The 25,683-nt window shown below is 46.2% G+C and overlaps 1 protein-coding gene across 4 annotated transcripts in view; it reads right to left on the reverse strand.

Moving 5' to 3' along the window:
* Window positions 1-25,683, reverse strand: part of LOC123775177 (uncharacterized) — a 73,563-nt gene that overhangs the window by 46,059 nt on the left and 1,821 nt on the right. For 2 of the 4 annotated variants that reach the window (XM_045770128.2, XM_069319102.1), the window contains exons 2-4: window positions 15,752-15,906; window positions 13,596-13,770; window positions 6,917-7,140 (exon numbers count right to left, since the gene is read on the reverse strand). In XM_045770128.2, the coding sequence (XP_045626084.2) occupies window positions 6,917-7,140; window positions 13,596-13,770; window positions 15,752-15,900 (548 nt within the window). In that variant the 5' untranslated portion in view covers window positions 15,901-15,906. Of the gene's footprint in view, window positions 1-6,916; window positions 7,141-13,595; window positions 13,771-15,751; window positions 15,907-25,510; window positions 25,670-25,683 lie in introns of those variants that run through there. The other 2 variants (XM_045770127.2, XM_045770129.2) reach the window with 2 other exon arrangements.

Here is a 25,683-nt window from a genome sequence, read left to right on the forward strand (position 1 = left end):
CTATGGTTTAGACATCTTGAGAAGTTGGGGGATGACAGGACAGGATCATTTAAAGGAGCGAGATTTAAATGTTAGTATGTTAGATATGCAGTGCATCCTCACTAACGAACCCCGCTCTATCGAATTCCCGGGTGATCCGAACAAATTGAATTCAATACTAAATGTTCAGTGGAACATACAAATGTTCGATTAAATTAGGATTGTTCGTCCAAGCGATCACCGAGACGGAGCTGTCATAGTTGATGACAGCCGCTGTCATAGTTGATGACAGCCACTGTCATTAACTATGATTCACCAAAGTGTAAACAGTTGTACAGTATTATATTTTGCTTACCCATTGTTTCCAGTGAGAAATGGTTAAAGGATGATAAAATGGCATCAGGGGAGGCAGATTGCATCATTGGTGAGGGTTGGAGTCTGGGGCAAGTGGTGTCAGTAGTTGGGGGTTTAGTGTCAGGAGCCAGGTGGTGGAAGTTATTCTCATTGGGGGTTGTCAGAGAAGACCTGGTGGTGTCAGTGGTGGACGTTGTCAGGGGAGGCACTTGGTGGTGTCAGTGGTGGAAGGTGTCAGGGGAGGCACTTGGTGGTGTCAGTGGTGGAAGGTGTTGTCAGGGGAGGCAGGTGGTGTCAGTGGTCAGAGGGAGGCAGTGATGGAGGGAGGCAGTGATGGAGGGAGGCAGTGATGGAGGGAGGCAGTGATGGAGAGAGGCAGTGATGGAGAGAGGCAGTGATGGAGAGAGGCAGTGATGGAGAGAGGCAGTGATGGAGGGAGGCAGTGATGGAGGGAGGCAGTGATGGAGGGAGGCAGTGATGGAGGGAGGCAGTGATGGAGGGAATGATGGAGGGAATGATGGAGGGAGGCAGTGATGGAGGGAGGCAGTGATGGATAGAGGCAGTGATGGAGGGAGGCAGTGATGGAGAGGCAGTGATGGAGGGAGGCAGTGATGGAGGGAGGCAGTGATGGAGGGAGGCAGTGATGGAGGGAATGATGGAGGGAGGCAGTGATGGAGGGAATGATGGAGAGAGGCAGTGATGGAGGGAGGCAGTGATGGATAGAGGCAGTGATGGATAGAGGCAGTGATGGATAGAGGCAGTGATGGAGGGAGGCAGTGATGGAGGGAGGCAGTGATGGAGGGAGGCAGTGATGGAGGGAGGCAGTGATGGAGGGAGGCAGTGATGGAGGGAGGCAGTGATGGAGGGAGGCAGTGATGGAGGGAGGCAGTGATGGAGGGAGGCAGTGATGGAGGGAGGCAGTGATGGAGGGAGGCAGTGATGGAGGGAGGCAGTGATGGAGGGAGGCAGTGATGGAGGGAGGCAGTGATGGAGGGAGGCAGTGATGGAGGGAGGCAGTGATGGAGGGAGGCAGTGATGGAAGGAGGCAGTGATGGAAGGAGGCAGTGATGGAGGAAGGCAGTGATGGAGGGAGGCAGTGATGGAGGGAGGCAGTGATGGAGGGAGGCAGTGATGGAAGCAGTGATGGAGAGAGGCAGTGAGGGAGGGAGGCAGTGATGGAAGCAGTGATGGAGGCAGTGAGGGAGGGAGGCAGTGATGGAGGGAGGCAGTGATGGAGGGAGGCAGTGATGGAGGGAGGCAGTGATGGAGGGAGGCAGTGATGGAGAGAGGCAGTGATGGAGAGAGGCAGTGATGGAGAGAGGCAGTGATGGAGGGAGGCAGTGATGGAGGGAGGCAGTGATGGAGGGAGGCAGTGATGGAGGGAGGCAGTGATGGAGGGAGGCAGTGATGGAGGGAGGCAGTGATGGAGGGAGGCAGTGATGGAGGGAGGCAGTGATGGAGAGAGGCAGTGATGGAGAGAGGCAGTGATGGAGAGAGGCAGTGATGGAGAGAGGCAGTGATGGAGAGAGGCAGTGATGGAGAGAGGCAGTGATGGAGAGAGGCAGTGATGGAGAGAGGCAGTGATGGAGGGAGGCAGTGATGGAGGGAGGCAGTGATGGAGGGAGGCAGTGATGGAGGGAGGCAGTGATGGAGGGAGGCAGTGATGGAGGGAAGCAGTGATGAAGGGAAGCAGTGATGGAGGGAGGCAGTGATGGAGGGAGGCAGTGATGGAGAGAGGCAGTGATGGAGGGAGGCAGTGAGGGAGGGAGGCAGTGAGGGAGGGAGGCAGCGATGGAGGGAGGCAGCGATGGAGGGAGGCAGCGATGGAGGGAGGCAGCGATGGAGGGAGGCAGCGATGGAGGGAGGCAGCGATGGAGGGAGGCAGCGATGGAGGGAGGCAGCGATGGAGGGAGGCAGCGATGGAGGGAGGCAGCGATGGAGGGAGGCAGCGATGGAGGGAGACAGCGATGGAGAGGGGCAGCGATGGAGAGGGGCAGCGATGGAGAGGGGCAGCGATGGAGAGGGGCAGCGATGGAGAGGGGCAGCGATGGAGAGGGGCAGCGATGGAGAGGGGCAGCGATGGAGAGGGGCAGCGATGGAGAGGGGCAGCGATGGAGAGGGGCAGCGATGGAGAGGGGCAGCGATGGAGAGGGGCAGCGATGGAGAGGGGCAGCGATGGAGAGGGGCAGCGATGGAGAGGGGCAGCGATGGAGAGGGGCAGCGATGGAGAGGGGCAGCGATGGAGAGGGGCAGCGATGGAGAGGGGCAGCGATGGAGAGGGGCAGCGATGGAGAGGGGCAGCGATGGAGAGGGGCAGCGATGGAGAGGGGCAGCGATGGAGAGGGGCAGCGATGGAGAGGGGCAGCGATGGAGAGGGGCAGCGATGGAGAGGGGCAGCGATGGAGAGGGGCAGCGATGGAGAGGGGCAGCGATGGAGAGAGGCAGCGATGGAGAGAGGCAGCGATGGAGAGAGGCAGCGATGGAGAGAGGCAGCGATGGAGAGAGGCAGCGATGGAGAGAGGCAGCGATGGAGAGAGGCAGCGATGGAGAGAGGCAGCGATGGAGAGAGGCAGCGATGGAGAGAGGCAGCGATGGAGAGAGGCAGCGATGGAGAGAGGCAGCGATGGAGAGAGGCAGCGATGGAGAGAGGCAGCGATGGAGAGAGGCAGCGATGGAGAGAGGCAGCGATGGAGAGAGGCAGCGATGGAGAGAGGCAGCGATGGAGAGAGGCAGCGATGGAGAGAGGCAGCGATGGAGGGAGGCAGCGATGGAGGGAGGCAGCGATGGAGGGAGGCAGTGATGGAGGGAGGCAGTGATGGAGGGAGGCAGTGATGGAGAGAGGCAGTGATGGAGAGAGGCAGTGATGGAGAAAGGCAGTGATGGAGGGAGGGAGGGATGGAGGGAGGCAGTGATGGCGGGAGGCAGTGATGGAGGGAGGCAGTGATGGATAGAGGCAGTGATGGATAGAGGCAGTGATGGATAGAGGCAGTGATGGAGGGAGGCATTGAGGGAGGGATGGGAGGCATTGAGGGAGGGATGGGAGGCAGTGATGGAGGGAAGTATTGAGGGGGAGAGGCAGGGAGGTGTTTGGTTAATATTGTAACCACATTGTCATATTGTAATTATTGTAACTTTTAATAACGTTAATATTTTTAATTTTCTTTAATTAATTATAATTAATATAATTAATTTTCTTTTTTTAACGTTAATATTGTAACTTTTGTCAACAAGTGGACCACACTTGTTGTGTGGTCCACTTAAAGTGGATACTATATATATATAAAAAATTTAAGGTTGTTGGGGCCAGACGGATGGAACGAATTCCGCACTGGAATGAATCGGCTTTGTCCCATATACAGTATCCACTCGATTTAACGGCCTATATGGGGCTGTACCCTGGTCATTATTTCCGGAGCTCCGGTACTTCCGAAGTTAAGTGTCGGTAATTTTTCAAGCAACGTTCAGGTAAGATGTATTTTATACAGACAGCCACTGGATCCACCACTCTAGTGCCTTCTACCCTGTGACGTCACAGATTCACGGCACATTGTTTTGATTTGTCAAGAGGCTGGAGTATTCATTCCGTGACTTTGTTGGACATATCTGCACAATCAAGGAACATCCGTGCACCATGTTGGCTCCAAATGCTCTCGTTGTGTCAGTGATGGCTGACTGGTGGGTGGATGGGCAGGCAGGCAGGGATGGAGAGGCAAGGAGAAAGGCAGAGCTTGGGAGGGAGGCAGGCAGAGGCAAGGAGGGAGGGAGGGAGGCAGGCAGGCAGAGCTTGGGAGGGAGGGAGGGAGGCAGGCAGGCAGAGCTTGGGAGGGAGGGAGGGAGGCAGGCAGGCAGAGCTTGGGAGGGAGGGAGGGAGGCAGGCAGGCAGAGCTTGGGAGGGAGGGAGGGAGGCAGGCAGGCAGAGCTTGGGAGGGAGGGAGGGAGGCAGGCAGGCAGAGCTTGGGAGGGAGGGAGGGAGGCAGGCAGGCAGAGCTTGGGAGGGAGGGAGGGAGGCAGGCAGGCAGAGCTTGGGAGGGAGGGAGGGAGGCAGGCAGGCAGAGCTTGGGAGGGAGGGAGGGAGGCAGGCAGGCAGAGCTTGGGAGGGAGGGAGGGAGGCAGGCAGGCAGAGCTTGGGAGGGAGGGAGGGAGGCAGGCAGGCAGAGCTTGGGAGGGAGGGAGGGAGGCAGGCAGGCAGAGCTTGGGAGGGAGGGAGGCAGGCAGGCAGAGCTTGGGAGGGAGGGAGGCAGGCAGGCAGAGCTTGGGAGGGAGGGAGGCAGGCAGGCAGAGCTTGGGAGGGAGGGAGGCAGGCAGGCAGAGCTTGGGAGGGAGGGAGGCAGGCAGGCAGAGCTTGGGAGGGAGGGAGGCAGGCAGGCAGAGCTTGGGAGGGAGGGAGGCAGGCAGGCAGAGCTTGGGAGGGAGGGAGGCAGGCAGGCAGAGCTTGGGAGGGAGGGAGGCAGGCAGGCAGAGCTTGGGAGGGAGGGAGGCAGGCAGGCAGAGCTTGGGAGGGAGGGAGGCAGGCAGGCAGAGCTTGGGAGGGAGGGAGGCAGGCAGGCAGAGCTTGGGAGGGAGGGAGGCAGGCAGGCAGAGCTTGGGAGGGAGGGAGGCAGGCAGGCAGAGCTTGGGAGGGAGGGAGGCAGGCAGGCAGAGCTTGGGAGGGAGGGAGGCAGGCAGGCAGAGCTTGGGAGGGAGGGAGGCAGGCAGGCAGAGCTTGGGAGGGAGGGAGGCAGGCAGGCAGAGCTTGGGAGGGAGGGAGGCAGGCAGGCAGAGCTTGGGAGGGAGGGAGGCAGGCAGGCAGAGCTTGGGAGGGAGGCAGGCAGGCAGAGCTTGGGAGGGAGGGAGGGAGGCAGGCAGGCAGAGCTTGGGAGGGAGGGAGGCAGGCAGAGGCTGGGTAGTAGGCAGGGGGGGGGGGGGGAGGTAGGCAGGCAGGCAGGCAGGCAGCCTGCCTGCCTGATGGATGGAGGGAGGGAGGGATGGTTGGATGGAGGGAGGGAGCTGGGAAGGAGGGAGGGAGGGAGCTGGGAAGGAGGGAGGGAGGGATGGAGCATAATGGATGTTGAAGTGAAGCAGAGACAGTGTGTGTATGGGAAGTATGGGGGGGGAGGCGGGGGGGGGGGAGGCGGGGGGGGGGGGGGAGGTGGTGGGGAAGGGAAGAGATAAGCCTAACACTTTACCTAGTTAACCAGATGTTTCTTAATTAAATTCTGGATGTACATCATATATATTTTTGCTTACAGATTTTGTTTAGTAATAATATTAGAATAATAAAAAGTTATAAAATACTTGTTTCATGAATGCTTTATTAGATGGAGATTCTCCAGGCTGTCTCTGGCTGGCTGGCAGTCTACTGAGCCATTTCCCAGAAGGGTCTTGGGGGGGGGGGGGGAGGCGGAAAGTGAGGGTGTGGGGAGGCAGAAAGTGAGGGTGTGGGGGGAGAGGTTCAGTGAGGGAGGGGATGAAAGGGGTAGGTGGCCTGCTTGCCATGTGAGGACCCTCTGATGCAAAGAAACCCAATACTGACCTTCGGTAATATCGACCACCAGACCGTTATATGAGGCTCTAAATACCGGTCTCCCAAACCGGTCGTTATTACCGGCAGATCGGTATAAAAGAGGCCGTTAAATTGAGTGGATACTGTAGTTCGTTCAAGTGAGGACACACTGATTATAAAGTGAGTCATCTTGAAACAAGAAGGAAACTGTAGAATACACACAACAAAGATCTTATAAAGGTTGTAATGGGAAAGACAAGACAGTGATATTTAGATGTGGTATTACCAATGGTTTCTCAGCCGAGGGAGGCCTCCCTCTAAAAGAAAAGTTCCATGGGTAACCAAGACAACAGTGAAGGTAAACAAACAATAGCGAAGACTAGATAGAAAAAATATTAAGATAATAAAAATAAGCAAGAATATTTCAGCAATTATGAACAAGAGAAGCAGGGCATTTTTTAATGTCACTTAAAATGCATCTGCTTTGCCGTGTGTCTATGTATGTGGATATAATTACCCAAGTGAAGTTATAGGATAAGAGCTATGATCACAGTGTCTTGTCTTCCCAACACTCTTTGTCATATGCTGCTTTGAAACTATAGATGTTGTGTGCAAGCATATGCATGTGAATGCTTGTGTGAATGTTTATTTAACTCCTTACTTTTGTCTAAGGCAGCTAAATTCAGCATGGTACAATTAATCCTCCAAATTTTATAATACTCTATCACACCTTCCGATAAGAGCTCTAAACTGAGGCGGGTTCCATTATCTCCACTCTTGATGCATTCTGCAGTCTTACCACCATTTCTAGCTTGGAATATTTTCTTGTGCATCTTTAACATTAGCATTTCCTATTTCCACCTGTGCCCCATTTATTCTATTTCCCAACCGTCTCATCTATCACCTTCAGTGTCTTGAATGTTGTGGGTTTTTCTTCTCTGGTTCTTCCCTCTTTTAGTGTTGTTAGACTGAACTCCTTTAGCCAGTCTTCATAGCTCAAGTCCTTCAACTTTTGTCACCAGTCTTGTAGCAAATCTCTGAACTTTCTCAATCTTTTGTGCACATGTGAAAGTAAATTAATAAAAAAAAAAGTATCCGTACCTCCCACTGAAATGAGCTGCTTCTCCATTGAGTTTATTCATGCAGACCACATTTCTAGCATTGTCTGGATTGCCAAGACAATATTCACGCCATGTATCACTGTCTTCTGGTTGATATTCATCTTCATCCCCAACACCACCGATAAACTTCTTGTTTGCATAAATGACCACATCATGCAACGAAACATTACCATTTAGATGCATGATGGTGGTACCGCGGGGAATCTGAGAGATAATTTGGTTTATTCTTCACTGAATTCAAGCCTAATGAAAACTATATAAATTTCGATCTCAAGTGATCGAGAGAAGTATTCCCAGTGTCTATGGCAGTTATACTTGATTAAACAAACAATATTAGAATTACTCTTAAATAACAAAATAGTTGCCCCTTTCTCTGTCTGTAGATATAAAACAGTGTATTTCAATATACTAAATGTAATACATACGAAGAAAGTGAGCGAGGCTGGATGTGGTGAGCGGGTAGGTTAGAAAGCTTCAAGTGGGGTAAATAAATAGAAGAATGTAGGTGAGGATTGGCATATGGTAGGTGGGGTGGGTGCCGTCATATTGGGGATGGCAGCATGGTTTTTAGGTTTATCATGGAGCAAGTGGGTTGTGGGAGTGTTGGATGGAAAGTATGATGGAGGTGGTGGTGAAGGAGTCCTGAGTTGGTGGTGGTGGAGGAGACCCGAGTTGGTGGAGGTGGTGGTGGAGGAGTCCTGAGTTGATGGAGGCAGTGGAGTCAATGAATGGGGGGTAGGGATTAAGGAGGAGGATAAGAGAGCAATATGTTGCTGGACCAATTGGAAACTAATTACAGTATATAAAATTAAATAATGGAAGGAAGAATATTATGTTTTGTTTTATGTAGGGATTAAAGAGGAAATATGTTGCTGGACTAAATGAAACAATGGAAGAAAGAATTGTATGTTTTATTTTTACAAGCTTAGGTATGTAGCATCATGTTGCTACACATGTCATTCCAACGGAGTGATGCAGTAGCCAGAGCGGTGTGGTGGAGTTGAACAACAACAACTGTTGTCCAGCTGGACTCCTGGAGCAAGATTCATGAAGCAGTTATGCAAGTACTGTACTTACAAACGTGTACATCTTTCCTCAATATTTGATGGCTTTGGTTACATTTATTAAACAATTTACAAGCATGAAAGCTTCCCAATCAACTGTTATTGTTATAAACAGCTTCCTGGTGCTTCAAAGTTCATTAACTGTTTAATAATTGTAAGCAAAGCCGCCAAAGATTGAGAAAAGATGTACTGTACAGGTTCGCAAGTGCTTGCGTAACTGCTTTATGAATCCGGGTCCAGGAACTGGCCCAACAATGCACATCTTACGAACAAATCCACAAGGGCCGTGACGAGGATTCGAACCTGCGTCCGGGAGCATCCCAGATGCTGCCTTAATCGACTGAGCTACAACATGGTCAAAAGAGTTGAAACCGAAGTTCTACTGAACTTACTGGATCCTGCAGCCTCTCCGAGACACAAACCAGGGTTTTGCAAAACTTCCCCATGCACTCGAGCTATGTCAATAGGCCGTTCTCCCTCTTCACCCTTACTTCATTACACATAGAAATCACAATAGCATGATGCATCAAATGATGTTCATTTGATGCATCACGCTATTGTGATTCTGTGTGTAATGCACATCTTCAAGTCTGACACAAAGAATAATGTCTTCTACTGAATCTTCCAAAAGAAAGACAAAAAACAACTTATCAATAGCCTTTCTTCCTCATCCAATTTTGCACAAACTTCCTGCAGCTGAGCTCCCAGCAGCCAGGACAATGAGAACGAAGTCTAGCCAAGTGTGCACTTTCAAGTTCCTCTGTGGCACACCTGTGGCTTTTTACAATTGTGTTCTGCTACTCAACACTTGGAACACAGAGCAATAACAGGTCACCAGGTTCACTGCCCCATCTGTCTTAGTTGCAGAATTCCTGCTGCCTAGGAAAGAGGTAAAGGAATTTTCAAACCTACCGTTATCATACTCCCAGCAACAAAAGGTGGGACCTGGTGAAACCAATTACGCTCGATACTGAGGGAAATGGCTGAAAGCATTTAGTGCCAAATTTTGTCAGAGGAACAAAACTATGACACAATTGACTGTAAGCAGACCAGCAAGGAATAAACATTAAAACACATGTGAAAGCGTTAAATAAAAGCATGTATCCAATGTGCAAAGACGCAGTTTCAATGCACAAACAAGTCACTAAACTTTAACTCAGTTCTTTGCCTGCCTTTGACAAAGTCCCTCCAGGAAAGATTCAGACAAGGTCCGGTAAGATGGAACATATTGTGGTTCTGATGCTGCCACCTGATGGTGGGTAAGATGCACACAAGGGCATGTAAACATTTTGATTGTATGAATTTTGAGATTTCTATAGCTCATTATAGCTGGAAGATCTCCTCCAGTGTGCCCTAGAACCACTACACCATTGCAGGAACATTTAAGAAGTTCCCCATGTCACAACTGCCTAGAATGTCACCCAACATCAATGTCACTGCATGATTCACTACTCCATTGACACACAACTTGATTAACCAAGTTGAACAGCCAAGAAACAAATTATTGTTGTTAGTTTGAATATAATTAAGTTTTCTCACGATATTGTACATAAAAATAGAAAAAAAATTACCATAGGTAGGACAACAATGCTCCATTTTCAGAAGCAGGCATACTATTATTTTTTAAAATGTACATTAATAAAAAATAAATTTTTATTCAGGTAAGGTACATACATACAAGGTAAGATACAAAGTTGATGGATTTATAGATAGAGCTAGTACATACAATGCCTAAAGCCACTATTATGCAAAGCATTTCGGGCAGGAAAAACATTAAAGACTAAAACTTAATACTAATTCAGTTTAAAGTATAAAATGTGTTGAGAACAAATAAAAATAAGTGGGAACATGGCTGAAAAAGCAGCACAAATACAATTAGGTCGACAAACAGTGTTGTTTAAAAAAACAGACATGGGTTGACAATAGAGGGGTAAGGTAGGTTACAGGGAATTTATTAGGTAGTGCTTCATTTTTATCTTAAACTGGTTGAGAGGGGTACAGTCTTTAACATGGTTGGGAAGATCATTCCTCATTCTGGGTCCCTTGATTTGTAGAGCATTTCTAGTTTGATTAAGTCGTACTCTTGGAATATCAAAACTGTGTTTGTGGTGTGGTGCTCATGGGTTCTGTTACAACCTTCAATGAAGCTTTTGAGGTCAGGATTGGCATTACAGTTCAGCATTTTATATATGTATAATACACATGAGAGAATGTGCAGTGACTTAATATCTAGCATATTCAGAGATTTGAGTAGGGGTACCTAGTGATGTCTGGGACCAGAGTTGGATATTGTCCTAATAGCAGCTTTGTGTTGAGTAATTAGAGGATGTAAATGATTTTGGGTAGTAGAACCCCAAGCACAAATACCATAGTTGAGATATGGATAGATGAGGGAGTAATAGAGAGTCACCAGGGCAGGGCGGGGTACATAATATCTGATCTTAGAAAGAATGCCAACAGTTTTTGAAACTTTTTGATATATATAGATAATTTATTAGGTAATTTAAGTTTCAAACCATTACGATGGGACATCCTCAAGATATTAAATAGAAACCAGCTGAAAGAAAAACTCTGGCTAGTGTAATGAAATATAACACCTCTTTCCAGGTGGCTTCCCAATAGCTTCCTTCCAAATCAGCACTGGCACCATAGAACTGTATTGGAAATATTAAGCTTATGTTGGCAATTTTTGTCTACGGCAAGTAAATACCATTTCACACTGACTTGCCCACTCTGTGGAGTGCAGACCAAAAAGGAAAACAAGAAAGGGAGAACAAATCCACAAGGGCCGTGACGAGTCTTTGAACCTGCGTCCGAGATCATCCCAGACGCCTTTATCGACTGAGCTACGACATGGTCAAAAGAGTTGAAAGCAAAGTTCTACTGAACTTATTGGATCCTGCAGCCTCTCCAAGACACAAACCAGGGTTTTACACAACTCCCACATGCACTCGAGCTATGTCAATAGGCCGTTCTCGCTCTTCGCCCTTACTTCATTACACACAGAAATTTGTTTGTTCGTTCACAGAAATTTGAGGTTCGAATCCTCGTCACGGCCCTTGAGGATTTGTTCATTTGATGCATCACGCTATTGTGATTTCTGTGTGTAATGAAGTAAGGGAGAAAAGGAAGAACAGCCTATTGACATAGCTCGAGTGCATGGGGGAGTTGTGTAAAACCCTGGTTTGTGTCTCGGAGAGGCTGCAGGATCCAGTAAGTTCAGTAGAACTTCGGTTTCAACTCTTTTGACCATGTCGTAGCTCAGTCGATAAAAAGCAACATCTGGGATGATCTCGGACGTAGGTTCGAATCCTCGTCATGGCCCTTGTGGATTTGTTCATTTGATGCATCACGCTATTATGATTTGTGTGTGTAAGAAAGGGAGCCCAAGACAGCTAACCACTAGTACACTACTGTACATACGAATGAATCGAAATACATCCTCTTACGTGCAAGAATGTGGAGTTTGTATGTTTTTCCCCCTTCCTACACAGGCTTCTACACACCTTGGGTGGGATGCTGCCTAGGACATTTAACGCCCAGACCTGGCCATATGCGAGTGTTGAAAGTTCAGCTCTAAGTGCAAAAGGCTTTCTCCGGCTATCGTGCAAGCTATGAAAATTTTGAAGGAAAACAAAATACTTTTAACAAACCAAGCATACCTGCCATAATCAGACAGAATAAACACCATACCTGCCATAATCAGACAGAATAAACACATGATAAAGGAATACAGAAAGTTTGAATGACTTGCTCAATTCATAGCATGAGAACGAAAGTATTAGTCGGGAGAGTAAAAAGAAACTTCACTTAATGTCTTTCAGTTTAATATGTGGTACTGCATATATTATGCATCCCTAGAGTGATGAAGATGAACACACTAACAACTATTTGCACTAATAAGACACAAGGGACAGGAAATAAAGAGATATTAATCTACCAGCAGCTCCTAAGCAAGGCAACATTTCCTTGTAATGTGCAATGCTGTCTAAGCTCACTGATCCAAATTACAGTACAGGTATACTTAAAGGACCTCCTGCTGCATAAGCCAGACATTTTGATATGCAATATTCTTACAAGGGAAGTCTGAAGATGACCATATTGAATTTTTTTAACCATAACCTCCATATTTCTTACACACACACACACTATAAATAGAAAATAAAATTTAAAAAGCGTAACCTCAGCTTAACTTGTTGTAGCTTGTTTTCTTGTGCGATACTGTAAATCTAGAAATGTATAGTTCTTAAAAATTTACATAACCTAAACTCCAATTATCCAAATTTTTATTCGGATACGTCAAAGTTTTGCCAGAAAATTATCTAAGTTTGACTTACAACTCTGTGGCAGTCTGCGTTATCCATCCAAATTTCTGGTTTTCAAAATTTCTGTTAGGATATTGTGAAGTTTGGCAGAAAATTATCTGAACCTGATTTTGGCCAGATAACCCAATTATTCAGTTTGGCAGGCCTTGGATAACCAAGTTCATACAATATTTAATTACTGCATAACCAATGAGGAGGAATGCAGGATAAGAGTACATAAAAATTAATAGACTTTAACCCTTAGACAGCAGTTATCATCAAGTGGTAATTCACAGGGTAATGCAGTTATCTTCAAATGAAGATTTAAAAACTTATTTTCTGGGTTTTACATGTATGATGCATATATTGTATGGATATACAGTAGAGTAATAGGTCAATGAGGATGTAATGGAGTTTACCTTGACCCATAAAAAAAAAAATCCTACCACCATTTCATAGTACAAATGCAGTTATCACGAATGTTGCAAAGGGAATGGTCATCATGTGACGATTAAACAATTATTGTCCGAGTTTTACATGCATGATGCAACTATGGATATAAAAGCTCTCTTATGTAAATAATAAAAACAAATGATAAAAGATCAGTGAAACATCAGAGAATAAAACAGAAGCATCAGCAAAGTCGAGCACTATGTGTTGACAAGTGCCAGAAGCAGGACTGTAGAATGTCTCCACCCAGTGAAACTATAAATATTCACTTTTTTGCCCAAAACGCTAAGCATATTAGTGGCTTTAGGCATAGTATGTATTAGTTCTATCTAGAAATCCAACATTCGGTTTGTAACTCATCTTGTATGTATGTACGTTTACCTGAATAAACATTTATTTATTTATTTATTACTTATTTGTGTTTTTCTTATATTCTGCAAATAAATTAATAATTCTATAATGAAAAATTATTTTTTTTATTTTTTTTATTTTTTTTTATTTTTTTTGTGCACAGTGTATTTTTGTGTTTGATCATTTTTCCACAGCCACTGTCTACGGGTTAAAGCATGCAATTAGAATAGGAAAATGAGAAAGTTGAGGAAAAGAAAAAGAAAATTTATAATAATAATAATGATCTCAGAGATAAGGACAAACATCTTACACTGGTACAGTAAAGAAGTAAAGAAAATGAACCTTAACTCATTCAAAGTAAATATCATACAGTTTATTTAAATGAACACTGTATTTCAGACTCATCAGATGAATCCATTTTGTACTAGTTTTCAATATTCAACAATAATTATAGCTTTTATTAGTATAAATACCAGTAACAGCAACTTACCCATTTGCGAATGTCTGGATTTTTACTATAAATTTTATCATCTGGACCTCGAGAGTGGATCTTGATGTCTTCAAGCACAGCGCTGTACCCATCTGGCAAGATCCCTGCGGGAACCACAGCACTCACTATCTGCACTTTCCTCTCCTCTTTCTTCACCTTTGCAAACCTTTCTAATCTGTGGATTCAAGTACCTGTATACTGTACAGTATATTTTAACTTCTGCTTCATAACATGTCAACACCCAGACAAGGCAAATAAATATTGGTCAGAATAATTGAAAGAAAACTAAATGGCAAATACTTGAGCAAAGGACTAAATTTGTTTTGCTGTTTAACAAAAGAATGGCAGGATTATATCAAAGAGTATAGTGCTATAAATAAACTATATACTTTCTATAAATAAGAAAGTACTGTACACCAATTATACATATTTTTACTTGCACAGGTTTTCCATAAGTTTAGGACCGAGATTAACTGGATATGGTATTTAGGAAACAAGTGTGGTGGCAAAGGAGGAAAACTGAATACATATTGTACACTATTACAGAATATTTGTTTCACAAAGTTGTATCAAGGAATGATTTTCGTGAAACTATAATGTTAGTAGTGGCATAAGTGCATTGAAAGGTATACCAAACATATTCAGAGTCAATCTACTGTACTTAAATATTTTAAGTCAGATGTTTATCAGGAATATATCACCAGTACAAATGCTGCATAGTTCTGTGAAATATATAATAATGTTTGAGATGAAGAAATCTTAAATGAAATCAAGTACTGTACTGTACTGTACAGTAATATTAATGAGATTACTATGCTTATTATTTTTTTACAAAGGCACCTTATTGTGACAGAAATTAAGAATTATACAAAAAATTTCAATGATCATATAACTGATGGGAAGAGAAAAGGCTGTAGACTTTCGTGGAAATAAATAGTCCTACAGGTATACAATATAAATAGTCTCTACATACTACACAATTTATTCTTAAATACTACAAATAACGAATACTTCACACGATTAAAATTAAAGAAATACTGTAATAAGAATATAAACACTCAAGAGTGTGTGTGTGTGTGTGTTTACAGCACAGTGCATTGGGCCCAATTGACATCATTTCTGGGACACGTGCAAAGCCTCTTGGTACGGGACACAGCATGTGTGGTTCAACTACTATACTGTACACACTAGTCAATTTGGCAACAATAATATAGAACCTGGTAACACACCTTCAATTTCATATGTTGAAATAACCTGAATTTACCTGAGGGCCATCATCTACTTAGTGACCACATTGGGGACAAGAAACCGGCAGCTTGTCAAAGGTTCACGTGATGATTTGCATTGCATTGCATTGCTTGCCAGTGTGTAGCAACCTGATGCCCAACCAATGCTTGCTTGCCTGTGTGTAGCAACCTGATACCCAATGCTTGCTTGCCTGTGTGTAGCAACCTGATACCCAATACCTGCTTGCCTGTGTGTAGCAACCTGATACCCAATGCCTGCTTGCCTGTGTGTAGCAACCTGATACCCAATGTCTGCTTGCCTGTGTGTAGCAACCTGATACCCAATGCTTGCTTGCCTGTGTGTAGCAACCTGATACCCAATACCTGCTTGCCTGTGTGTAGCAACCTGATACCCAATGCCTGCTTGCCTGTGTGTAGCAACCTGATACCCAATGCCTGCTTGCCTGTGTGTAGCAACCTGATACCCAATGCTTGCTTGCCTGTGTGTAGCAACCTGATACCCAATACCTGCTTGCCTGTGTGTAGCAACCTGATACCCAATGCCTGCTTGCCTGTGTAGCAACCTGATACCCAATGCCTGCTTGCCTGTGTGTAGCAACCTGATACCCAATGCCTGCTTGCCTGTGTGTAGCAACCTGATACCCAATGCTTGCTTGACTGTGTAGCAACCTGATACCTAATGCTTGCTTGCCTGTGTAGCAACCTGATACCCAATGCTTGCTTGCCTGTGTGTAGCAACCTGATAACCAATGCTTGCTTGCCTGTGTGTAGCAACCTGATACCCAATGCCTGTGTGACTGAGTATTGCCTTGATATACAGTGCCTGCGTGTTTGTATAAACCCAATACTTGGCATAACAAATTCGTACAGATAACTACAAAAACTAACGTGAACAGTATTAAAACTTACTGTAAGGCAGCCTCTTCACTTTTTTTAGCAAGTACTATCATTTTTTTAATTGCTGAAGAAAGCGTTTTGGGCATATTTCTGTTGTAATGGTCTCTGTACACGCATCGTAACTCTGACAGCAATTCATCAACAGAAAGACGTTTATCCATGACTTCCTGAAAAAAATCAAGAGTGAAATGAAACTAAACCAGTGTAAATATTATGATATAATAACAATAATAATGATAATTAAGACACTAATAATGATAATGATGATAATTATGACGCTAATAAAGATGATATAAATGACAATATAGTTCATAGCAACTAATATAGATAAGGAATACAGTGATATATACAGTACAGATAACCGATACCAAGTAAGTAAGTAAGTAATTATCAAAAGAAGGCACCAAACCGGGAAGGCTATGTAGCACCATCAAATACGCAAAATAATCAGAGGGCGCTAAATATCACCAAGGATGCCAATACGAGAACAAAAACGCATAAGGCGAACGATATCAAAAGTATCCGAGTCACCAAGAATTCTATCGAGGGACAGGTGACCGCGAGGGGCGGTCGGAAAGCAAGACACACGCTCGTCCTGGAAGTCAGGACATTCAAGAAGGACATGCACGACCGTAAGAGGGACAATGCAACTAGGACAATAAGGAGCAGGGCGGCGCTCCATCAAGTGACCATGGGTTAAGCGAGTATGGCCAATACGCAACCTCGCCAGAGCTGTTTCCCACCGCCGGTTACGGTGGAAGGAGGACGGCCACGAGGAAACACAACATTTAAGAGTACGTAGCTTGTTACCAGTAACAGACAACCAAGAAGCCTGCCAACGGGTAAGAACTGAGGAATGGATAACTGGGTAAAAGTCGGAATACGGAATGCCTTTACGAGAGATGGGACAAGAGCGGACAGCTTCCTTAGCGGCAGCATCCGCACGCTCATTTAAAGACACACCAATATGGCTGGGAACCCAACAAAACTCAACCGACTTAAATTTACTGCGAACGAGAAACAGCCAATGCTGGATCTCGACAACTACTGGATGAACCGGATTAAAGGACCCGAGAGCCATGAGGGCACTACGAGAGTCAACAACAACCACAAAGGAAGACTGACAACGAGAAAGCAGGAGACGAAGAGCATAGAGAATAGCATAAAGTTCTGCTGTAAAGATGCTAGTCTCCGGAGGCAAGCGACACATATAAGTGCGATCAGGAAAAACAACAGAGTAGCCAACACCGTCCGCTGACTTAGACCCATCGGTGAAGACAGAAACGGAGCGGGAGTGAGAAGAAAAGTGCTCGAGGAAAAGGCGTTTTAGAACCGTAGGAGGGGTAAAAGCTTTAGTGATACGGGTCAAGGAAGTACAAAACCGCGGAAGAGGGACCCTCCACGGGGGCAAAGAAGGAACAACACGAGGAGAAACATCAGAAATACGAACGGAGAGAGAATCCTGTAGGCGAGATAACCGGACAGAAAGAGGGAGGTGGTGAAGAGGAACAGGAACCGCAGGAGGGGCAAAAGTTAAAGCACGACAGAGGCGAGAGGAAGGATGTTGCAAGGACCGCGCAAGATAGCGAAGACAGTAGCGATCACGGCGGTCCTGGAGAGACAGGAAGCCAGTGTCAACATACAAGCTAAGGATGGGAGTCGAACGAAAGGCACCAGAACTGAGGCGCAACCCAGTATGGTGCAAAGCGTCAAGACGGCGAAGAGTAGAAGGAGAAGCAGACGAGTAAGCAGGGCAACCATAATCGAGCTTAGACAGGACGAGAGAGGAATGTAAAGCAAGGAGAGTGCGCCTATCTGCCCCCCAAGAAGTATGGGACAAGACCCGAAGGAGGGTAAGGGCCTTAGAGCACTCAACACGGAGGTAAGAGATATGGGGAGACCAAGACAAACGAGTGTCAAGGAATAACCCCAAAAGCTTCGCGGAATCTTTGTATTCAAGGGGATGACCATAAAGTGACAAAGAGGGACGAAGAACAACCCGTTTCCGCGTAAAAGTCATGGCACAAGTCTTAGAAGTAGAGAACTTGAAGCCATGACCTGTGGCCCAAGACGACACGGCATCAATTGCAAGTTGAAGCCGGCGTTGAAGGAGAGGCGAATCATCACCCTGACAACAAAGGGTAAGATCATCGACATAGAGAGCGGAAAAGACACCAGAAGGAAGAGAGGAAAGAAGACCATTGAGGGCAACAAGAAAAAGAGTAGTGCTCAGAACACTACCCTGGGGCACACCTTCGTATTGCTGAAAAGAGGGAGACAGAGCGGTACCAAGGCGCACCCGAAAGGAACGACGAGAGAGGAAGCTGCGGAGAAAGAGAGGGAGATGACCACGAAGGCCAAAAGAATGAAGTTGAGATAGGATATGATATCGCCAAGTGGTGTCTTAAGCCTTTTCTAGGTCAAAAAGGACGGCAACAACGGAGGTCCTCGCAGTAAAAGCAGTACGAATATAGACCTCCAAGTTCACCAGGACATCTGTCGTGCTGCGGCACTTGCGGAAACCAAATTGAGAAGGGGAGAGGAGGTGATGGTGTTCCAGGAACCACATCAGACGAACGTTAACCATACGTTCAAAGAGTTTGCAGACACAACTTGTGAGAGCAATAGGGCGAAAGTCCTTAGGGGAAGTACCCAGAGACCCCGGTTTGCGAACAGGGAGGACAACGGCATCGAGCCAGTCCTCAGGGACTGACGACGACTCCCAGATCCGATTATACAGACTCAGTAAATACTGAGACGTGCTCGGAGGGAGATGGCGAAGCATCTCATAATGAATACCATCAGAGCCCGCCGCCGTAGAACCGCAGAGGGCCAGGGCAGAACGAAGTTCAGAGAGAGAGAAGGGATCATTATAGGGAAGCTGAAGATAAGTGCAGAAATCTAAAGGACGAGACTCAAGGACAGGTTTACGAAGAAGGAAAGATTGGGGAAGATGAAGACCAGAGCTAACAGAAGAAAAATGGGAACCCAGTTCGGAAGCGACCTGCAACGGGTCCGCCACAAGAGTATCATGGAGGTGAAGGACCGGTGAAACATCGGGAACGAACTTACCCGCTATCTTGCGGATACGCTTCCAGATCTGGGCCAGAGGGGTCTCGGACGTAATTGTTGAGACATAAGATGCCCAACATTCACGTTTAGCCGTACGGATGGCCCTACGGGCCACCGCACTCACTTTCCGAAAGAAAAGAAAAGAATCGGTCGTCTGCCTACGGCGGTGCCTCTTCCAGGCTGCACGCTTACAGCGGACAGCCCGAGCACAGTCCGCATTCCACCAGGGAACGCACTTCCGTGGACCCCGAGAGGAAGAGCGAGGAATAGAGCGGAGGGCAGCGTTGAAGACAGTGTCATGAAAAAGGAGGAGAGCGCGAGAGAGAGGCAGAAGGGAGAGGTCAGGGAGAGCAGCACTGAGGGTAAATAGGGTCCAGTCTGCCTTAGCAAACTGCCACCTAGGGAAAGAGAGGGAAGGGCGAAAAGAGAAAAAGGAAACAAGGATGGGGAAATGATCACTTCCATGGAGGTCATCAAGAACCTGCCACGTGAAATCTAAGTAAAGAGAAGAAGAGCAGAGAGAAAGATCAAGACAAGAAAGGGTGCGAGTCCGAGAGTCCAAATGAGTGGGCTCACCAGAATTCAGAAGAGACAGGGAAGAAGAGAGGAGAAACGGCTCAAGGAGGCGACCCCGGGTATTCGTCAGAACGTCACCCCAAAGAGAATGACGACAATTGAAGTCACCCAGCAGGAGCACAGGCTCCGGCAAGGAGTCCAGGAGGTGTTTCAAATCAGGAAGAGAGAGCGGGACACTCGGGGGGAGATAAATGGAACAAACTGTGTACCATTTCCCCACAAAGATACGAGCAGCAGAACAATGGAGAGGCGAAGGAAAAAGTAAAGGAACAAAGGGAACATCAGCCCGAATCAAAAGAGCAGAAGAATTAGAAGCCCCAGCAATGGCTGGGGGAGGGGAGAGAAAGGAATAGCCACGAAAACGACCAGGACGAGCACCAAGCATTGGCTCCTGGAGGCAGACACAAAGGGGCGAAAACCGCGAAATCAGAAGTTGGAGTTCGAGGAAATTGGCGTAATAACCTCGAACGTTCCATTGAAGAATGGACAACGACGAGAAGAGAAAGGACAAAAACAGAGAACAAGGAAGAAACAAAGGCGAAAGAGCAACAGAGCACGTTAAAGAATATCAGGGTCGGGATCAGGGTCAGCAAAGTCAGGGTTAGGGGGCATGGGTAAACTGAGCAAAGACGGAGGGAAGGAAACGGGAGAACAGAGCAGAGGTGGGCGGGCAGGGTCTGGAGGAGGAGGAGGAAGAGGAGGAGACAACGGAGAGGAGCCGTCAAGGACAGCAGCAGGAGGAGGGGGGGGAGTCGAAAGAGGATAGCGCACCCCAGCAAGAGCAGCAACCGAAAGGGAAGCAGGGGCCAAAGAAACCTCCATAGCAGGAACAGGGGGCGCAAGCACTGAAACGGGAGGGGAAGGAGCAACAGAGCCAGAAGGAGCTGAGGAAGAAAGCGAAGCCTTCTTACCCGCCGGGGAAGAGGAAGGAGAGGAGCCAGGCTTACGCTTCTGACTTAAAGAGATCGGTGTCCCAGCAACCACGTACCGGGCAACGGATTCCAGTGTCTCAACAGGAGAAGCCGAACGAGAGCACACACGACGGCCGCTAGGAGAGCGATGGACATCCGCCCGCACCGACAGGCGGTGGGGAGAGCCAATAGATGGAGGAAGAGGATGGGAAGGAGGATCGGAGGGGGACGAGGAAGAAGACACAGAAGACACGACAGACCGGGTAGAAGGAAGGGGAACCCCAGACAGAGGACCAGGAGGAGGATCCTTCGGGAGAGAACCCAAAGGAACAGAGGAGGGGGCAGTGGGCGCATCAGGGTCCAAGGCCCGGAAACGGTTGTGAGTCTGAGGAAGGCGGGAAGGACGAGGAGAGGAAGAGCGCAACACGCGAGCATAAGAGATATTAGTATAAGGCGGGAGCCGGCGAACCTGGCGCCTCGCCTCAGGAAAAGATAAACGCTCCCGGTGCTTCAGGTTGAGGACGGCTGCCTCAAGCTTGTAATGGACACACGCACGGGAGAAGGTAGGATGGGCTTCACCGCAGTTGAGGCAGCGAGCTTGGGGAGAAGTGCACTCCGACTTAGAGTGACCTTCACTCCCACACAAAGGACAGAGAGAGACAGTCCCAGAGCAGCGGAGGGCACCATGCCCAAACCTCCAGCACTTATTACAAAGTCGAGGAGAAGGAATATACTCCTGGACAGAGCACCTAGCACCAGCAAGAATGACAGAGGATGGAAGGGTCCTACCATCAAAGGTGATCTTCACAACGCGAAGGGGTTGACGGCGACGACCACGAGGGGGACGAGTAAACGAGTCAACCTGGAGGACAGAATGGCCTTGGGCATCAAGGATATGCCGAATATCATCGTGGCAATCCTGCAGATTCCGAACACCGGTTGCAACATGGGGTGGGAGGAGAATAGTGCCAACACTGGAATTCATCTGAACATTCTTGGAGACCCGAACAGGGATCTCGCCAAGGCAAGATAAGGCAGCCAAGCGGGAAGCCGCATCCTGAGAAGGAGCAGCAACGACACGTGTACTGAGACGAGTGGGGTTGAAAGTAACACACGCATCCACGAAATCTACAAGATGCCGATGGAGGGAGAAATCGTCAGGAGGCGCAGAATCAAGAGGGAGGAGATCAAAGTATTTGGCCCATGAAGCAGGACCAAACAAGGCCTGATACGCATCAGCACGGGAAGGAATCGAGCGAGTGCGGTTGGGGCGCGAACGGCGTTGAGAACCCCTAGAGAGAGAGGGGTCAAAAGGCGCAGTAGTCACAACGAAAGACTTAGCCACACCAGGGGACGAAGTGGTCACCACCGGGGGCTGGAGGCTCGACCCAACCTCAGAGGAGGGAGGGGAGCTGGGGGAAGAAGACAGGACGGTCAAAGGAGGAGCAAGGTCGGGGCCCAACGCAGCGGGAGCTACAGAGCCTGGTCTTCCAATACAGGCCGACTCGGGGGCTTGGTCGCCCACCCCACGAGCCTGAGAGGGTACAACGGAAACATTCAACGACATAGAGACGAAAAGTAACAAATTCATCCACGAATGTGCCCCCAAACCCACCATGGAGCCACAATTAGAGGCAGGACACCCAACAGGAAGCTATCGCCGATCATGCCGGGGCCCCCTAGGGGTGCGTCGTGAGTATACGCCCCACAAACGCCACCTTAAGAACCGTCAGTCCGTCGAGATCGGGTTCAGCGACGAAAGGGGGATTGACAATAAAAGGTTCCCCTCGCTCGAGACGTCGGGTACTACAGTTCTACGGGTGCAAGAGTATGCCTCCTCAAGCACCCGGGCGTCAAAATAGAAGAAGTCCAAAGAAATAATCCAAAACAAGCAAAAGGTCGGCAGGAAACGACAAGCAGATAGGAGAAGAGGGGGGAGAAAAACGAAACATAAGGAAAAGGAAAAGCGATCCGGCACAATTGGAGAAGACAGCAGCAGGAGTGCAAGGCCAAAAAAAAGGACAGAGGACTGCCCAGTGGAGCATCACACTCCGGCAGCCGTCCACCAAGCCCCCTCACGACGCCAACGGGCCGGAAGCGGAGGGGGGGAGAGGGCCAAGTATGCTGCCCTGAGGAACACCAATGTTGATGGGTAGGGTGGGAGAAATTGAATTATTCACAGAAATATACTGGAGCCTGTCAGTAAGGTAAGATTTGAGGTATTGCAGGGAGTGTCCACTGACTCCATAGTTATGTAACTTAAGAAGAAGGTTTTGGTGGTTGACTGTCAAAAGCCTTACGCATGTCCACAAATAACCCAACAGGGAACTGACTTTTTATCAAGAGCTGCATGAATCAAGTTAATCATACTAATAAGTGCATCGTTAGTGCTTTTTTTGGGGTCTGAAGCCATATTGACAAGAGCTAAGTATATTGTGTTTGGCTAGATAAGAGTAAAGCTGCTTGTAAATTAGTTTTTCAAATATTTTTGACAAGTTAGGCAGGATTGATATAGGTCTGTAGTTGTTAACATCTGTGAGATCACCACATTTGTGGACAGGGGTTACTCTTGCTTTTTTTAGAATGTCTGGAAAGGTTTGGAGTTCAAGTGACTTGTTGAAGAGCAATGCAATAGCAGAGGCTAAAGATCTGGAGGCTTTTTTGTAAATTAAAGTTGGTATCTCCTCAAGGGCACTAGACTTGGTTTTAATGGAAGAGAAGAACCTATTGAACTCAATAGCAGAATCAGAGGCTGAAAGCTGACCATCGTTATTGGACATGAGTGTTGGTTTGTTATTTAAAATCTTCTTTGATCCCAATATTTGTGAAATTGTGCTCCAAGTTTTTTTAATGTTGCTCTTTATTTGGGTAAATTTACCTTCATAGTATTTAGTTTTGGCTCGTCTAATTATTTTAGATAGCAATAACAAGTAATTCTTTGAGAATTCTTTGGAGACGGTTCCTAACCTATACTTCTTCTCAAGGTCATGTTTTTTATTAATGGTTTTAAGTATTCCCTTTGTAAGCCAAGGATTGTTAAGCCTTTTGGTTGTGACTTGTTTTGTAAGCATAGGACAGTGGGTGTTATAAAGCATAAGAGTTGTTTGAAGAAAAGATTGCACTGCTAGGTTGATGTCCCCTATGTTACCTAACTCGGACTCCCAGTTGACATTATCAGCAGCAGTTATAAAATTGTCTATAGCAGTTTCATTGTGCAGCCTAAAACTTAACTCCCTTGACTCAAGAGGTGGTTTGTTAATGTTAGTTAAGAGAAATGTGAGGTAATGGTTTGTACTGCTATCGGTGATTATACCTGAAGTAAGCAGAGAGGTTATGCTGGTCCAGATGTGATCTAGAGTCGTAGCAGTACTATCAGTGATTCTAGTAGGTCTAGTGATTAAGGGTATGAGGAAGCAGGAATTCATACAGTTGAGGAAGCTAACAGCAGTAAGGTGTTCAGGCTCGCAGAGGTCAATATTAAAGTCCCCTGCGATAATTAGATGGTTTTTGTTCAGTCTGTTATCAAATATTAGATTTCTAAGGTTTGAATTGAATTCGGACACATCAGTGTTAGGAATTCTATAGACTGCACCCACAGACAGGACAGACTCGACACCCTTGACTCTGAAACTGGCGAAGATATACTCCCCACAGCAGTCTCTAGTTCTAATTATTTTTAAGCATGTTAGTTCTTGGTGGTAGTAAAGAGTACCACCACCTCTGTGAATTTGACGACAGTTGTGAATTGCCGAGTAGTTAGGCATGTTAAAGATTTGAGTAGTATCCTCTTTCAACCACATTTCAGTAAGTATAATAAAAGAGAATTTGTTAATAGTTTCAATCAAGGCACTAACATCATCGAAGTGTTTACCTAGGGATCTAACGTTCAAGTTGATTACAGAGATATTGTGATTATGTGTTAATACATTGTTTACATCATGTTCTGCAAAATATCTGCAATTTAGATCATTAAAGTAATGATTGTCATAGATAGTGGATAAGAGGTTTAGTTCTGGGTCTATACTTGTCTGCATAAAAAAGGCTGGTTGTAGGAAAACAAGGCAAGAATGGCAAATTACAAAATAGAAAACAAAGAAAAAAGTAAAATAAAAATTCTAAAGTAACATAAACTTAATGGTAGTTTAAGTAATAAAAACTTAATGGGAACTAGGAATGTAAAAAATGAACTAGAATAAATAATAACAATAGATGACCAAAAAAGTCAAAAGGCAATTATGAAATCCATATGAATATGAAATCCACACTGCACATTCTCTCATGTGTAGTATACATATATAAAACGCTAAACTATAATGCCAATCCTGATCTCAAAAGCTTCATAGAAGGTTGTAACAGAACCCATGAGCATCACACCAGAAATAAATACAGTTTTGATATTCCTAGAGTACGTCTTAATCAAACTAGAAATGCTCTACAAATCAAGGGGCCCAGAATGTGGAATGACCTTCCCAACCATGTTAAAGACTGTACCTCTCTCAACCAGTTTAAGTTAAAAGCGAAGCTATACCTAATAAATTCCCTGTAACCTACCTTACCCTTCCATTGTCAACCAATGTCTTTCTTTAAAGAGCGCTGTTTGTCGACATAATTGTATTTGTGCTGCTTTTTCATCTATGTTTTCATTTCTTGTTTTCATTCTACTCATTATGCTCAATTAGTATTAAGCTTGTCATTTAAGTTTATCATGCCCGAAACGCTTTGCGTAATAGTGGCTTTAGGCATTGTATGTACTAGCTCTACCTATAAGTCTACCAATCCTTGTAAAAATTTATTGTATGTATGTACCTTACCTAAATAAAATTGTATTGTATTGTATTGTATTGTATAAAATGAAAAGCTTCTTACTATACTATTATAAGTACACTATAGTTGAATACTAAAGTTACACTAAAACAAACTGAGGTAGTTTAAGTAGAGATACACTCAGGAACACTGGATAATGAAGTTAATACTAGAGGACACAGGCAAAGCCAGTGTACTATGGAACATGGGAGTAAAAAGAAAAAGACAATAATAAAGATGACAATATATATATATATATATATTTTTTTTTTAACTAAAGTTAAAACCTTTTGAAAGGAAAGGCAGAGCTAAAATACACAATGGTAGTTAAATGAGATTATAATTTGAATTCAGGCTATACAGCAGCTATCCCAAATCCAGTACTAATACTGTACAGTAAACATTACACACGGGGGACCCTCCTGCAGCAGGCGTGTCTGGGACAATACAAGCCAGGGAACACTACTCACACGGGGGACCCTCCTGCAGCAGGCATGTCTGGGACAATACAAGCCAGGGAACACTACTCACACGGGGAACCCTCCTGCAGCAGGCGTGTCTGGGACAATACAAGCCAGGGAA

This window comes from Procambarus clarkii, chromosome 92 (assembly GCF_040958095.1).
Source record: "Procambarus clarkii isolate CNS0578487 chromosome 92, FALCON_Pclarkii_2.0, whole genome shotgun sequence".
Taxonomy (NCBI): domain Eukaryota; kingdom Metazoa; phylum Arthropoda; class Malacostraca; order Decapoda; family Cambaridae; genus Procambarus; species Procambarus clarkii.